The sequence below is a fragment of the Pelodiscus sinensis genome, chromosome 10 (assembly GCF_049634645.1).
Source record: "Pelodiscus sinensis isolate JC-2024 chromosome 10, ASM4963464v1, whole genome shotgun sequence".
NCBI classification, from domain to species: Eukaryota; Metazoa; Chordata; order Testudines; family Trionychidae; genus Pelodiscus; species Pelodiscus sinensis.
In genome coordinates this window covers 26,491,990-26,508,938 of record NC_134720.1, presented here as the reverse complement: position 1 = coordinate 26,508,938, position 16,949 = coordinate 26,491,990, and the positions used below count along the sequence as shown (strand labels likewise).

Sequence of the window (16,949 nt, the reverse complement as noted above, 5' to 3'; positions counted from 1 at the left end):
ACGTACATATCATTAAGAGGCATATGAACAAGTCCTTACTGGAGCCATGACATTAACACAGTAGGTTTCCTGCTGGGAACCCTGTGCCTGATTCGCAGCTCGGGATGTCACACAAGGGTGAGTGAGGGGCTCCCTCTGAGTGCAGAGCCAGGCTCCCACTGGGGAGGACAGGAGGACAGCCAAGCTTCCAGTGGTGAGCCAAGACCTGTGGGGAGGTGTAAAGAGCTAAGGTCCCTGCATGGAACTATGCACATAGCTGAGAGCTTAGGCTCAGCCCCCTACAATGCCCTTCTTACATTGGTGGAAATATTCCTGGTGAGGACACACATCACTTGTAGGAGGAGGATAATGTGGACATGAACCACTGCAGTAATTATTGCTGTGACTGAGTCAACTTAACATAGGTCAACTAAAATGTTTGTGAACAGACATCTCCCTGTCTCCCAACACTCCTGACAAACAAGTCTTAACAGGACAAAACATGCCTAATCACAGATGAGGAAAGAAAGAAAGGGAAGAACACCACTGCAGAGAACATTTTAGGGAAACAGATTTGCAGTCTTGGACTAGAGCCTGGGCTCTGGGATTAAAAACCCATATTTTTATAAAAATGTGCAAGTATGATCAGTGTTGACGACTCTCATGATTTGGTTATGAGTCTCATGATAATTATTGACTTCCTTAAAGCCCCAGCTCCTGGAATCAAGTGGATGCATGATGATTTCAGCTTTCATTTCTGACAGAAAAGTAAGTTTCCAGCCCCCATGGCTGCAGACAAAGCTTCAAAATGTGACCCATTGTGCACCCTAAAGGCTTAAAAAGCCGAAGGCACATAAAAGCACCAAATCTGTTATTTATACATAATCTCATTATTTTTGCACATTTGGGGTTGGTAATACTCTCATCCAAGATGTTAGTGATTTTTTCCCTACAAAATAGTGAATCTTTTTGTTCTTCAACAATTCTATTCACGTGTGGGATATGATTAGTTTGTATGTGTAGCTGGGCAGAGCAAGAGAGAGAACTGTCACAGTTTTATGCTTATTATGGAATGCCCCCAACAAGCAGAGGGGCATCCTCGCGTGGGATGTTTTCATGGTTTGGTTGAACTTAAGGATATCAAACCATATGCTATCAAGCATCCAATTAGATACGCATTTGTAAGCATGGGTACGAGAGACAGTTTGAAGTCAGATGCAATTTAACAGTTCTTCAAACATTAAGGAGTAGAAGTAGAATTTTAAGTATTTTTATTTTCAATTGCCCATTGCTATTATTAAACAGAAAAGGGAAATACCACAGGAACTCTACCATGTGAGGTAACAAAATCTGTTAGCTTAATATCTGTTAGTGCAGAAACATTGCTAAATGACAAAAAATAGTCTAGTGTTTTCACCAAAACGTTAAGATTTTTAGTATATGTTAAGAACAATTCCCATTAACAAACATAACATAACATTATGTAAATACTCAAAGGCCACTTACGTAGTTGTACAACAGCACTTTCTCCATTTGTTGCAATGTAGTGCAAGGTTTGTTCTCCATAATATGAAGCTCCTGTTTTATCAACTTCTGTACTAGCTATTACTAACACAGCAGAAGCTATTAGGGTACAAAACATAGTTCAAGAATTCAGTGTCCACTAACAGAAACTACAATATGCACAGAGAAAAAAAATTAAGTTTACTAGCTGTGAAATTTATTAAGATTTTATGGACACTTTCTTTACAGATTCCTTATCACATGCTCATAACTCTCTATCATCATCTCCTTTTTCATTAAAATTTTCCTTTCTTGACTTTAACCTAAAGATGTTTTTCATTTCAAGGTGTGGAGCAACCCATTCACTCATTTTGAAGTATTCAAAGGTAAGTGTTCTTTTAGTGGTGTAACGAGAATTTTTACACACACATAAAACTATATTAAACTGTCCACTTGACCAAAAAACTGTAAACTAACATCCAAGCCAATAATATAAAACAATCTGCATATCAATAGCTTTTGTGTATTTATATTTAATTTATACACCTTCACATAAGTATATAATATAGACATTATCTTCTGTTCACGTATGTGTGTGATTTTTGGTCATAGTATAAAAGTCTTACCAACGTGACTTTGAAATGACCACCATTGCACATGAGTGGTAAAGCACAAAGGGGACTATGCTGGTCATTTCAAACATGGTATGGTTTTATGTAAATAAATATCTCAGTTCTATAACTCTAAGGCTATGTCTAGACTGCAAGCCTCTTTCGAAAGAGGCTTTATTGAAAGATACTTTCAAAAAAGCCTCTTTCGAAAAAGAGCCTCTAGACTACAACCAGTACTTTTGAAAAAGCAAGCCACTTTTTCGAAAGAGAGCACCCAGGCAGTCTGAATGCTCTCTTTCGAAAAAGCACACTTTGCATTACATAGTGCCTTTTTTCGGAAGAGCACTTTGGAAAAAAAGTGTTATTCCTCGTAAAACGAGGTTTTCTGTGGTCAAAAAAGCCTGCCACATTCTTTCGATTTACTTTCGAAAGAACACGGCAGCAGTCTAGATGCAGGGGAAGTTTTTTTAAAAAAAAGGCCACTTTTTTCGAAAAAACCCTGTAGTCTAGACACACATTAAGAGTCTAAACTTACTGGAATTTTATTGCTGCACACAAAGGCACACTAAAAAGTAATGAAATACATGTTTAGATTCTTGTAGTAACTTGAACTTGCTCACATTATAAATATATAGAATATTTCAGATGACTAATTATGTTAAATACAAATCTGGCACTTTACAAAAAGAGAGTAAGACAAGTTCTTTGTAGATTATAGTCTAAACAAAACATGATGCCTGTTTGGGTACAGAAGGTGAGCAGGCAGCATTTCTGAATGAAATGGCTTTTAAAAAAGGATGTGAAAAAGTATGTTCAGTGTCAACAAGAATTAGGGCATGGTGTGAAGGGATTTTCTGTTGGAGGCTCAAGTTTAATTATAACAGAGTTTCTAGTCCTACATAGATATATAAAGCTGCATGAAAAAGAGCATGCAAAGGTAAGAGAGAGGAGAAACTGTAGGGTACAGAGAAAACAAAAGGTACGCAAGGAGTATATGGAGTGAGATGATTAAGAAGAAACGAGAACAGAGATATAGATGGGGACATGATCTTGAAGGGAAATATGGGCAGGTTATAAGAATGTTAGTGTTAATGCAACATTAATGATAGTTTTAAACAAGTTTGTGTCTTGGTATTTGATACATTTTACTAATACAAAAACAGCAGTAAGCAAAATAACCAAAACGTGAGGTTAGGGGAAAAAACATAAGAGTTTAAATGAATAGCTTCTGTACCTTTATTATTCCATAGCATTGTCGCCTTGTCCGCTTTAAAGAAACTTTTATTGGCCAATGCAGATTGAGGGCCATCAAAGTTAGGGTACTGATAGAGCCTTACAAACGAGGGCCCTCCCTTGCTTCCAGGAACATAAACAGCAACCTAAATCAACATCGTTATATTAAATTAGTGATACGCTGTTCATGGTAGCACAAAAGCAGAGAAATACAATGATTTCTAAAGAAATTAAAGAAAAAAAATGAGTTGCGAATAAACACTATAGATACCTTGCTTGGCTGTGGTCCCGGTGATAACACAAAATCATTAATTTTTTGCAAATGAAGTTTATTTGCAATAGTATCTGCAAAAGCATAAATTACAATCAAGTTAATGACAAAACACTTACCTCACACTACTTAATGAACTTTTAAATTATACCATTTTATGAGTCTACTCTGCTGATCATACACAAGGAACTATGTACTGAACCATAAAGAGATTCTTTACTTGGCAAAAGCAGCATGATAATCACCTTTCATTATATAATTTCTCAGTCTCACAGTTTTGACTAGATTTATTTCTATTTATGATCACAGGTATGACAATTATAGGATGGGAAATGTCTCCATCAAACTTTGAACCAACCAAAGGGTATGTCTAGACTGCACCCCTCTGCTGGCATTGGGATGCAGATTAGGCTGGGTGAAATTGCTAATGAAGCAGGGATTTCAATATCCCATGCTTCATTAGCATAAAAATGGCCACCACTTTTTTCTGGCACGGAGCTGTGTTGGAGAAAAGCAGCAGTCTAGAGGCTGATCTATCGCTAAAGAAAGCCTTTCCCGATAGATCCTGTATGAGGCATAAGGGATCTATTGGAAAAGGCTTTCTTTAGCGATAGATCAGCCTCTAGACTGCTGCTTTTCTCCGACAAAGCTCCAGACCGGAAAAAAGTGGCAGCCATTTTTATGCTAATGAAGCGTGGGATATTGAAATCCCTGCTTCATTAGCAATTTCGCCCAGCCTAATCTGCATCCCTCTGCCAGCAGAGGGGTGCAGTCTAGACATACCCTTAGATTTAAAACATTCTACAAATCTGGGGGGGAGGAAGGTCACACAGCATGAAAGTCTTTGAACACTAAAATACTCCTTGTTCTTTAATCAGAGCAAATGGCAGAGTCTCTTCCCTCCTATCTTAACTAGGTAGTCATCAGAGGAAGCACAGCCACCCCCACACATCCTGTTCTACTCTGTATAGGTTCCCCTTCTTAGATCTTTGTGGATAACACAGGTGTCTGCTCTGAAAGGCCTGCTGTGCATTGATCCCTCTCCTACACACACAAACTTTCTTGGGAAGTGCATCCTGCACTCAGCACCAACTCTCTTAGCTGCTAAAATGGGCCTTTTCCTTCTGCATTATTCTATCAGAGTGAACTTAGTGGCAGAAGTGACAAATAAGCTCAGCCCTTAGTAGATATCCCTCATATTTTGTCCCAAAGGATAGGGGAGTTCCCTAGCTACCACACCAGGGATTATTAAGATTTCTGCCCAAATTAAGCAAAAATTTCTGGAAGCCATTGACCTGTGCCTGCTACTATAGGTTTTGAGTGGGATAAGGTGGTACCTAACATCCCTGTCAACACCCTGATTTGTAGGCTCAGTGGATTGCCAACACCACAAAGCCTGTGGAGACGGGGGAGAAGAGCATGAGAAAGAAACACTTATCACCCTTCTTAAATCCTGTGGTGGGGAGGAAACCCAATAAGGAGCACAGCAGCAGAAGTGGACATGGTATCATGGAATTATCTCTTGGCAGTTGGAGATTAATATAGCTTTTCTAGCCCTCTCAAAACAAACTTCAATATTTAGTTCATGAACCACCTGATTGCTAAGTAAACAATGTTAAATAAAAAGATTAAAGGGCATCTGCTCTCATAGCAATCTCATCTTTCCATCTACAACAGATCAGAAATGTACCATAGCACAATGTAGGAAACCCCACCTGTTGAGAATACAGGTTTTTTTCCCAGTATAACCCCTGGAAACCTGCCCTTTGATCAACATTATGGAAGGTTTCTTCCACTTGGGAAGAATGGTGAAAAGCCTCCTCGTAGAAAAACATGTGTTTCATCCTAACCTTCCTCCTCCAACAAGCATAGAGCTAGAGGCATCCGATGTCTCTATATCCCCAAGTTTGACTAACTTCAGAAGAAACTGCCCCTGAATCCTAAAATCATGTCTTCCATAAGGCAGTGTGTTACACCCTTAGCTCCCAAACAACTTTTGGGTCATCTACGGGGTTTTTTTTTCTCCAAACTCCTTTCTATTTTCACTGCTCTTTTTTCTCTCTTTGGAGCTCCTTTTGTTCTCTTCCATTTTCAACGTTCTGTATCTCCAAACTGTCCTGGCTTCCTTCTCCTCACTGTCATCATGCTTGCCTCTGTCTCAGCTTGTTCTCTATTTCCCAAATATGTGTGGTTAATGCTGAACTACTCTGGAAAATATCCTGGCTCCATAGTAATGTTGTTGCCAGAAGCATCCGCCTTCTCATGGCTCTTTGGAAATCAAAAGATATACACTCAGCATAACCCACAAAAGAAATCATGGATCAAATTCTATACTGACAAACAAGTTTTGAACTCCTCTGAGCATATGTCAAAGCAGAATTGGCCCTCTATGTCTAAAATGGAGAACTCTCACACATTTGGGGCAGCTTAGAAGTGGAAAAACCATCTATGTACTGAAAATATGCTAAGACTTCAGAATTATTCTAGGTACCAAAATAAAAGAGGATTTAAGCAACCTTTCAGATAAAGCCAACAACATGGGGGGGGGGAAGGGGGGAAATCAGAAAACAGTCAAAAGGATGGATAGGCAAAAGAGAAACATATCTATAACACAATGAAGACATCTTAGAAATGTTTGCATACCAAAGTTGTTGTTTTCAAAGAAGTGCAATTCGTTATTTACGATCCTACCACAAATACTTTCATCATCTGCCCAGCAAGGACACCTAAGATCCACAAAAAAATGACAAAAACACTGAAGTAGGCAACATTTACTATTTCAGTACTTACAAACTACATTTCATAACTTAAGTTTAGACCAATGGTCACAAAGAGCCAATATTACAAGTTATGAGGTTAGTGCTATGATGTCTCTAATAAACATATCATACAATCTCTAATTATTTGCCCCTAATTGTACCAAATGGCAAAAGATTTACTATGTTACAAACGTATACAAGGATATCTGTACTAGCAAAGAAATTAGATATTTTCAGTTTGTGGCAGGCAATATTTTGAAAACCAGCACAATTATCATTTCAAGATAAAGTTTTGAAAAGTATGCATCGCTGCAGATAATTAGTACTACAAAATATTATTTACCAATTCTGCATCTTTTTCTGGATGAAAGACTTCAAACACTTCCCCGTTTTCACATCATAAAGTTGTAGATTGGGCGTGCCTGCTGTGCCATCTTTAGCGGCTATAACAGAAAGAGACAGGTTTGTAGTGATGGCCCAAAGAATGAGTTTAGTTCTGCTCCACTCACCCATCTATTTCATTCCAACAATGGCCTCTTTCAATTCTGCAAAGCAGAATGTGCAGCACCTTGCAAGAGGCATTCAGCTCTTGTAGGATCACATCCCAATTTGGCAGATTTTGACAGTATAAGGCTTTCAGCTAGTCCATTTTTGGATTATCTGGGTTTTTTTCCAACCATATATCTCCTTTCTCTTTTAATCTGAGAGCTATACTCCTCCAGTTTACTCGATTTACCTTGCACTAGGAAGCATCCAGCATTCTTCAATGCCGTGGTATTCCTGCTCAGCACCTTGTAGTTAATTATCCAAGTTTATGTTTTGTTATTTGTTAAGATGTTCAAGTGACTATGTCACTTCCTTTCCATTTATCAGTAAGCCATGTGTTAGATTTGCTGGATGAATTTTTTTTTATTGTATTAGCAATCTGCAACATTAAAAAGTATTTATTGCAGAGACAACTTTCTGTTATCAACAATGGTTCCCGACTCTTCCTTCTAATTTCCAGTCTCCAAACTATTTTTCAATAGCTTCTTTCTGTGGTTTCTTTAGCTTCTTCCTATCATGCCATGAACAACATTAACAGTCTTCCCCAGCAGAGCCTTTAGCACAGTTTTTCTCAAACTTTTTGGCTTGTGGACCACCCCGCTCAACACAGACTGTGGACCACCAGTCAACTACCTGTGATAACCCATGAAAATGGGTGCAGGCAGGAGTGGGGATGGAGGTTCTGGCTGGGAGGTTGGGTGCAGGAGTGGGTTGAGAGTGGGGAGGGGGTCAGAGGGAAAGTTCCGGAGTGGAGTGGAGGTGCAGGGTCTTGGCAGAAGAGGGTGCAGGAGTGGGAAATGGGCATGAGGGAGATGGGGGGGTGCTTACCTGGGTCATTGCCTCCTGCCTCTCCTAGGTACTGCCCCCCATTACTCCCCTTGGCTGTGATTCCAGTTTCCAGGCGAGTGGCTTCCCGGACTTCCATTCCCCTAGCTGGGGGGAGGAGGAGTGGCAGCACATAGAACCTCTCACTTCCTCCCTTCCTTCCTTGGATTCAGCCTATGAGGCTTCCTCCCACCACCCCTGCACTCCTACCCTCCACAGTGGAAAGCTGGCTCTAGTGCCCCAACCTCACAAGATGGGGGGCTGCAGGGTTAGAGTGCCAGCACAGGCTCCCTGCTATGTGTGTGTGTGTGTGTGGGGGGGGGGGATGACAAGCCCTGAGCCTGTAGCCACTAGCAGTCCACGGACTACACTTTGAGAACCACTGCTCTAGCAGGTTTTCCCACAGAACATAGCTCATCAATTGTAAAAGAATAAGATGATGGTATTTTTAAGTCCAAAATGCTTACCACAGTAGCAAATGATTTGACCATTGACCTGCTTTGTGCGTAAATAGCACTTTACCTGTTAACAACACTGACCAAGTTAATTTTCATACATGAGAGGTAGCAAGGTACTACTGTTAAAATGCAATTCTACTCTACAAAATAAACAGACTCTACTTTTCAATCAGACTCCCTTCCACCAATCTGAGTAAAGTAATTTTTCACTCCTATCAGGCCTTCAGAGCCAATATAACAGAGTGGAGTCCATTCCAGGTCCTGCATCAAATAGAACTGACAACTGATAACGGGGTTCCAGTCAGTTACACCTGTATAACCACGTTGGTAGAGCCTTGCACGGATACAAAATTAGTATCTGCATCCACATCTGCAAAATTGACCCACAGATATCTGATCCAGACCAACAAAGGCAGATACCTGTGAATATAAAGTGGGTGTCTGTAGATGTGCAGGGCTCAATTCATTTTATAATTTAGTGACTAACTTGGATTGCACCACCTTTATGTGTGCACACACACACACACGCACAAACCCAACTTGCAGGGCGGGATTAAGACAAGCTGAGGCCCTAAAGTATGTCAAGTGTAAGAGGCTCTATAGCATTAGCCCAAAATGTATAATTCTAACCAAGGACAATGAAAATATAAATAATAAAGTTGTATATTTGCATATACACACCAGTACATAGACAAGGATACAACTAAAAACTAGTTTTGTTTTTTTTGTATTTAGAGGCCCCTCATAACCTGAGGCCCTAAAATGTAGTTTACTTATCTTGTGCATAAATCCGGCACTGCCAGCTTGACCTGGAGTTCAGACTAGTTTTCCGAACTAGTTTTGGTGGTTACTGTGACACTACTCATTTTTTTCCATAGAGATATGGTTATTATATGAATATGACACAACTAACATGTATTATACACAAGATGAGTCATATGAGGTATCACTGGAAAGATTATTGATAGAAATGTAGCGTGTTAGCCTGGTGTAGCTGAAACAAAATACAGGACTATGTAGCACTTTAAAGACTAACAGGATGGTTTATTAGATGATGAGCTTTCGTGGGCCAGACCCACTTCCTCAGATCAAATAGTGGAAGAAAATAGGATCTGAGGAAGTGGGTCTGGCCCATGAAAGCTCGTCATCTAATAAACCATCTTGTTAGTCTTTAAAGTGCTACATAGTCCTGTATTTTGGAAAGATTATGATTTACTGAATATGATTATCCTACTTGTATGCATGTATCATGTTGATATCTGAAATTAAGAATATCATCTACACCTCTATTATAAACATGTTTACATGTGAGAATGCCCACTGGACAGAATGCAACCACACCCTAGAACCAAGAGGGTCCCCACAAAAATCTACTAGCCCTGGACCCCCAGAAGAGTTAATCCGGCCCGGCAAGGGGGAGGGGACATGAAACTCACCCCCCTTCTCCATGGAGCTGGAGTGTAATTGGAATGAGGCGAGTGTGTCTTTTTTTTTTCCTGCTTCTCACTTGAGGGCCAGGACTCTGAGAATTTTTATTGGGGGGGGGGGAAGAGGGGTGTGCTTCTCACTTGTATGTGGCCCTCCAACTGATTTTTCTGTAGGTCAGTGACCTCCAATCCAAAAAAGTTCTCCTCCCTGTTCTATATGACTGACTGGAAAGAGCCACTACAAAGAACAACAGATCTTAAAAGATGCTAGTCTATCACCAGGGAGCATTCCAGGAAAGCATTCCTAAGGATGTTATAGACAGCTTTGGCTCATGGTTGCTGTGGCCCTACAGAGACATGTGACTAAGTCATGTGATACTGAAATCCATAATAATACTAGCATTTTTCCACTAACCAGGACTGGGAATCAAACTGGGAGACAACGGGTTTCTACCTTATGAAAAAGGTATTTAAGGCAGAAGAGTGGCATCATCAGGGTTCTCCCCACCCAAGATGACTGCTGTAAATATTTAAGAAACAAAATACAACTCGGGAGAAGGACTGAACCTGGGGGTCTAATCTGTGAATAGAATATCTGAAGTTTTAAGATACAAGCAAGTGCAGTTGGCCTTGAAGAATCTCTACAACCTGTCCAAAACAACATGTAGGGTGAGAATTTGCTACTTATAACTAATTTCTTAAGTATTTTAAATTCAGATTACTTAGCAAATAAGCAAAAGCAAAATCTGCTTCAATCTGCTATCCTTTATAATCACAAAGTTTATCTTCTGTAGTAAATAAACTTATGTTTATGTTATCTACAACCTGTGTGTGCAATTCATAACAGGAGGGCAAAAAGCTATTGCATATCTTCCTCAGCATGAAAGCAAGAAGTAAATTTCAGTGCTTATGCTGTACAGTTCACTGTATAGTGCAAGATGTTACAATTTGGGGCTTATTTTCTAGAGGGGCATGTGAATTTTAGCACTTGGCAGTTCCTTAGCTGAGCCTTCCAATGCAGAATTGATCTCAGCATCTGTGTGTATAGTTGCAGCTGGGGATATCCCTACTTCTAAGTGTACTGATAAAGTGCAGTCTGAAGCCTAGGGAAGACCTGGCACATTACACAGCAGCACAGTGCTAAGGAAACACAGGCTGCTAGGTCTGACAGGCTCAGTGGTACCCCAGTTCCAAGTGGCACACTGGCAGGAAGGGCAGGACCCTCACAACTCACAGTTGTTTGGGTTTTTTTTCTAAGTATGTCTGATATAAAAAACAGAGTCCTGTGGCACCTCAAAGACTAACAAATCTGTTTGGGCATAAGCTTTCATGGGCTGGGACCTACTTTGTCAGATGCATCTTTTATCCACTTCATACAGCTAAATTCAATGTCTTGCATGGTGACAAATTTCAGGAGTATTCACATTATTCTGTTTCAGCAAAAACGAGGAGTCCTTTGGCTCCTTAAAGGGTAACAAATTTATGTATTGCTTCAGGGGGTAACCACGTTAGTCTGTACAGGATAAACTTAAAAAACAAAAAAACAACAAATGGTCTGGTAGCACTTTATAGACTAACAAAACATGTTTGTTAGTCTATAAAGTGCTACCAGATCATTTTTTGTTTTTTAAATTTAAATGTATTTGTGTATAAGCTTTTATGGATCACAACCTATGAATTTGACAAAGTAGGTTCCAACCCACAAAAGCTTATGCCCCAATACATTTGTTAGTAGTTCAAGTGCCTCAGGACTCTTCATAGTTCTTGCTGAAACAGACTAACACAGTTACCCTCCGAAACATGTCTGATACGGAATTCATTATGATCACTTTAAACAATGGCATTTTTAGAGTCCATATTCAAAGTAGAGTTAGATGTAAGCGACTTCCATAAGGCAAAAGGGGAAGTCAAGAGCAACACCAAAACCTACTAGAAGTCTGAAGTTCCTGGTATCTCCTCTCTACACTATGAGGCAAAGGTACAGGAATAGAGCCACTAACCCTAAGAAAGGTACTGGGGGAGGAATACATCGTTTACACACTAAGTCAAGACCAGGGAAAATCCCCCTACCATGTGGGCAAACTATAGAAAGTAAATGTTCCAAATCCTTGAAGGTTTTTTTTCCCTACATGACCATATCCATCCCCATCAGTAATCATGTTTGCTTTTTTGACCATAACTACAAACTCTTCACAGACTCATTGCACTCATTATATATAATACAACTATTGACCTGGCTGTTCACAACAGTGTTTTAATAGTGTGCCCTCACTGTGACTCTCCACCATTGGGACTCACTCTTTGACTTGTTCTGCCATCTAGAATCTAACCTAGGAGTTTAAAGAATGGCTGGGTGAAAGTCTCCATTTCTCTTTAGTTCATGAGGAACTCTTTCCATTAAGTATCTTATTTCCATGGTTATAAATTGTTTTAAACTGTATTCTAGTATGTCCACACATGCTCTTGGAGACATGGATCAGTGCTCAGATCTTATTCCCAGTCAGTACCTGATCTGAGCCAGGAAAGCAAGTGACCCAACCATCAGACCAAATTCAGTGAGGTCACGTGCCACCTGAGGCATTTTGTGTACTCACTAAACAGTAACATACAGGCATTCCCTGAGTTACAAATACGTGACTTACAAACATCTGCACATGCAAACAACAGCTCACCTGCAGCCTCAAGAGAGCAGGCAAGAGGCACAGGTGTTGGGGAGCAGCGCAAACCTGGAGGACTCCAGAGGAGTAGGGGGCAGTCGCACAGCTAGCAGCTGGAGAGAAGAGGTTCTTTGAAGAAGAAATTGTCACTTCTCTCCAGTCACTGGCTTCACAGCTGCTCCCTGCTCCTCCAGCCCGGGCTCATGCCATGCCATTCAGTGCCTCCTGGTGACCGAAGACTGGGTGCAGCCTGCAGAGGCAGGGAGGAGGGCAGGGATGCGGTTGGCCACAGGAGCCAGAGCAGACCTGTGAGGGGGGAGGGGGAGTTAAGGCTGTGAGATGCTCAGAACTCCCCTTCAGAATCTCCACCTACCTCTATGAGCTCCTTTAATTAAACCTACCTTTCCTCAAGAACCAGAATTCACAGTTAAATAAAAAACTATTTCTACTATTTTTCATTGCAAGTATACAGTATTTCAGCTATGTATGTGTTAAATAGGTTTTTGTGGGCTAACCTAGCTACTATTTATAATGTTGCTTCTATGGGGAAAAAGCATTCTGCGTTCCAAACAACAGACTTACAGACACATTTTCGGAAAACATCCAGTTCATAAGTTGGGGAGTTCCTGTATTCTTCATCTTAGTATTTAGTCTTTTGAAAACATAGCATTTGCTCAGTAGATCAGACCACGAGTCCAGTGGCCCATACCTAATGCTTCAGAAGGTATCTTCTCTTTTATTATGCACTTAACCATGCACCTGTGCATGGAGGAAACCTTCCGCCCCAATTCAGTCGGCGCAAAGTTCTCGCACATATTTTTACAGATGCTAAAATACTCACTTGTGTAGGTCTGCCACGTTGCCAGGACATTATTCTTTGGCGAGAATTCAAGGCAAACTGCCTTTGGGAGATCAAAAGAGTGCAGTAATTCAGTGTTGGCAACATTCACAATATTTACTCTGGAACCAAGAGAGGTCATTTCAACAAAGCTTGATTAGACTGGTTAATCAATAGCCAGTGTCATTTCACATATGTTTGGCTGTTCTAGATGTCTTCCACACTTGGCTGATGTAACTACATACAGGAGGATTTTTCCCTTTTGTTACATGTCGATTAAAACACATTTTAAAGGCACATTTACTTTTTGGTATGCATGGGTAAGGAAAAATCTTAAGTAAAACATGTTACACTGTTGGCCTACAAAAGTTTACAGTGCAGCTAAAAAAATTCTTTTTAACTATGTTTCTGCAATGTTAAAGTTGAGTTATAAATAGATAATAGCAAAGAAGAATTGAGTTAAATCTGCAAGATGATGCATTTAGAAGTCCAGAGAACAGGTACATCATAGCCAAAAAGTTACTATAACAGCCCTGAGGTATGTTAGGGCAAACAAAATATTGACTGTGACTTGAATCATGCAGAATCCAAATAACTATATACAAGTAGAATCACACCCCTATCCAACCCACTGCCAGATTCCAGCAACTGTAGTAGGACCTTGCTACCCACTGATTACAGTAGCTGCTTCTCTCCCAGTAATGGGACCTTTCCAGCAAACTGAAAAAAAGTTCATAGTACAATGGTGAAAAATCCTCAAAACTTTGAACAAAATTGAACAGAGCTCAGAAATAGGGATGAAAAATACCATTTAATTAATCAGTTAAACGTTAAGTTTAACTGGTTAACTGATTAAACTGGGGCAGGCGGGGGGGGGGGGGAACTGCTTCATCCTGGCTGCTTCCAGCCCCGCGCTGCGTTGGGAGTTGGCTCAGTTCCGCACAAGGATGCTGACTCCAAGTCTGTATGGGCTTAGAATGGGCAGCCCCATGGGGCTGGAGTAGTCCTCCACCCGCAAGAGGCTGTGGGCTACTCTCTGGTAACTGTTAACGGTTGCTTGGTAAGCATCACCTGTTAAGGTTTAACTGTTTACCCATTTACATCCCTAACCAAAAGTGATTAATTCTTTCTTTTAAACAAAAGCATTCATTAACAGACATTTTGTATTCTCCAATAGCCAGGTAACGAGTACAGAGAGCATTAAATATCTTAAAACCTCAAAAACAGATACTTATATCTGTGATGTGGCATCCTATGTTTTATGCAAATGTTTATGATTTTAATGTTTCATAACTGAGGTATGCTTTATGCAAGATAGCTCATGCCAATATCAATGGAAAGGTTATGATTTATTGAATATAATTATCCTATTTGTATGCACGCACCATTTCTGTTTTTGGAGCAGAAATATGGACTGTAGATTTATATTAACTATGTGTTCATATTAGGCGAAGCTTACAACCTGCCCTTCGGCTATGAACTGTAAAAGAGCTAAACCTTCCTTTGAACAAGTGGGTCAGGCTGTGAAGAATGGCTACAGGGGCCCTACAGAAATATGTGACAATGTCATCTGACACTGGAACCCATCTTGAATTCTGTACTTTTCCCATGAGAAGCTGCAGCGGAGGAGGGGGATCTAACCAGGAACGAAGGAATTTAAGGGTGGGAGTGAGGTAATCCAAGCTGTCAGTTCTACCGAATTCAAGGTGACTTCTGGAAACAACTAAGACTGAACTGGGGGAAGGAACTTGGCCCGCGCTGAAAGGACATTGGGCCTTTGAAGATTGTCAAAACCACATTTAGGGGAGATTTTACAAGTAACTTGTTTATTTAGTGTATCTAGTTTAGATTACTAAGAAAAATAATACAACGCATGCAATCAGTTTTGTTCTGTTCGCTGCCTCTTTGCCCACTTAAAATATACCTTTTCACAGCTGTTAAAGTTATTGCTGGTTTATAATAAAACCTGGGATATGTAATTTGTAACTGAAGGAGAGGTGGCGGTGTATGCTTTCCATCACACTGAGAAAGGAGGAGAACTTCATTTACCTTAAGTTCTGTACTCCTGGGTGAGTGAACATCTGGTATTCAAGTAAATCTCTTAAGCTGAATCCTCCCAGAACTGATCTCAGTGTCTATATCTGCATCTGAATGTGGCCTTGGGTGGGTTTTGCAAAAAAGGCTGAAGAGCCTGGCTCAGCAAGGCAAAGTAACAGGGGGCCCAAGCTGTCAGAGAAAGGGAACTCAATAGTGTCTAAGCACCTCAGGTGACATCCTAAGGGTCCCAACTTGTCACAATCTTCTATTTCCAGTCACTATCAATAGACCATTACTGCATAAAGCTGTGGTGGGCAACCTGCAGCCCATGGGCCACATGTATCCCATCAAGGTTCTATGTGCAGCCTGCACACCACCACCTATCTTTCATGTGCTGGGGGCCCTGCACTTACCTATTCACCTCCACTCTCCCAGAACTTCCAGAATACCGTAAATCGTCTGATTTGTGCCCCCATCCTTGCTCCTCCTCCCTTCTCAGAGCTTGAATGCCCCAAAGCAACTCGTTTGTGAAGTTCAAGCTCTGGGAGGGAAGGGAAGGGAAGGAGCGGGAATGGGGCGCACTCAGGGAAGGAGGCAAGGAATAAGTTGGGTGGGGGTTTGAGGGCCAGGTATGCACCGAAGGGGAGGGTCAAGCAGCCCCGGACAAAATGGTAAGTGACACATGTTTAAAGGAAGGTCATATGTGAAGTGCATGTTGATTGCATACAACATGGTGAGAGCCATGTGCTCCCTCAGCTTCTTCATGCTACTTTTGCCAGCAATTTAATTTGTTATTAATAATGGAAGAAGACATGATAAAGAAGAAGAATGAAGTAAAATGTATTTCAACTTATTCTTGGGGTCATGGTTAGTGCAATGCCTGATTTCAATCTTGCGGCCAAAAGGGATGAAGAAGCCTTGGTTGCCTATTACTAGCATAAAGGAATGTTTCAGAGGGATGATTCTTCATAGTAGAGCCTGAATCCATGTAGCCTATAAATAAGGGGGCCTGATCCTGTAAGGAGCTTTGTAGCCTCAATTTTCTCCGGGAGATTAGGGTATTTAATACCTAACAGAAACTGGCCTAAAGTGCCAACTTCTTTTAAAATAACCTTACATTGTACCAAAAATTCAACATCTCGTGGACAATCTAGTAGTTCCAAACATTTGAACACCCCATATATTTTCAAAGTAATAAGACTTTTTCCTTCTCTTGCTTTTAAATAACTTAGACTAGAAATAATCATTTTATTCTCTTGCTTTTAAAGAATTTATCCTAGAAATAATGCTATATCCCAGGACCTTCGACATAATAGAGTTGAGTCCCAAGACTGAGAACTGGATAATTTCTACTAGGTAATGTAAACAAAAACATCGACCCTGATAAAAGCACTTCCAGATTCCATTGTGATCGATGGCTTATACATTTATGAAATCAATAATAAATAATTAATATAGTAATTTAAATACTAAATCTACCACTGCAATTGGAGTACAAAAAGTGCCTTTATAGTGTTAACTTATAGTGCTTATGCACATACGACAATATAACTCCAGATCCCATAACATTTTAAAGGAAATCATTAATAATAAAAGATGCACTGACTTTTCTCCATTGCACCATGCAAAGAGAGAACCATCCTTACTGAAAGTAAAAAATTTGCAGTTTTTCCCGAAGTCCCTAAAAAAAACCAAAACATACACATGCATTGTCAGATAAATCACACAAAATGGTCTCTTTCATAAAATCAAGATAAAAAACAGTATTACAACCAGTTCACATGTTGCTCTAGAAATTACTGGGG

At 40.3% G+C, this 16,949-nt stretch overlaps 1 protein-coding gene and 1 long non-coding RNA gene across 4 annotated transcripts in view; one reads left to right on the top strand and one right to left on the bottom strand.

The window, feature by feature from the left end:
- The window catches only part of EIF2A (eukaryotic translation initiation factor 2A), a 39,322-nt gene that overhangs the window by 15,099 nt on the left and 7,274 nt on the right, over positions 1–16,949 (bottom strand). Inside the window, exons 3-9 of one of the 3 annotated variants that reach the window (XM_006115938.4) lie at positions 16,751–16,825; positions 13,111–13,229; positions 6,700–6,799; positions 6,241–6,323; positions 3,598–3,671; positions 3,328–3,472; positions 1,486–1,602 (exon numbers count right to left, since the gene is read on the bottom strand). In XM_006115938.4, coding sequence (XP_006116000.1) covers positions 1,486–1,602; positions 3,328–3,472; positions 3,598–3,671; positions 6,241–6,323; positions 6,700–6,799; positions 13,111–13,229; positions 16,751–16,825 — 713 coding nt within the window. Of the gene's footprint in view, positions 1–1,485; positions 1,603–3,327; positions 3,473–3,597; positions 3,672–6,240; positions 6,324–6,699; positions 6,800–7,092; positions 7,261–13,110; positions 13,230–16,750; positions 16,826–16,949 lie in introns of those variants that run through there. The other 2 variants (XM_025181160.2, XM_025181161.2) reach the window with 2 other exon arrangements.
- LOC112544627 (uncharacterized) lies at positions 668–10,167 on the top strand. Its single transcript, XR_012906241.1, has 3 exons — positions 668–747; positions 1,829–1,868; positions 10,031–10,167. It is a non-coding gene; the product is annotated as an uncharacterized LOC112544627 (long non-coding RNA).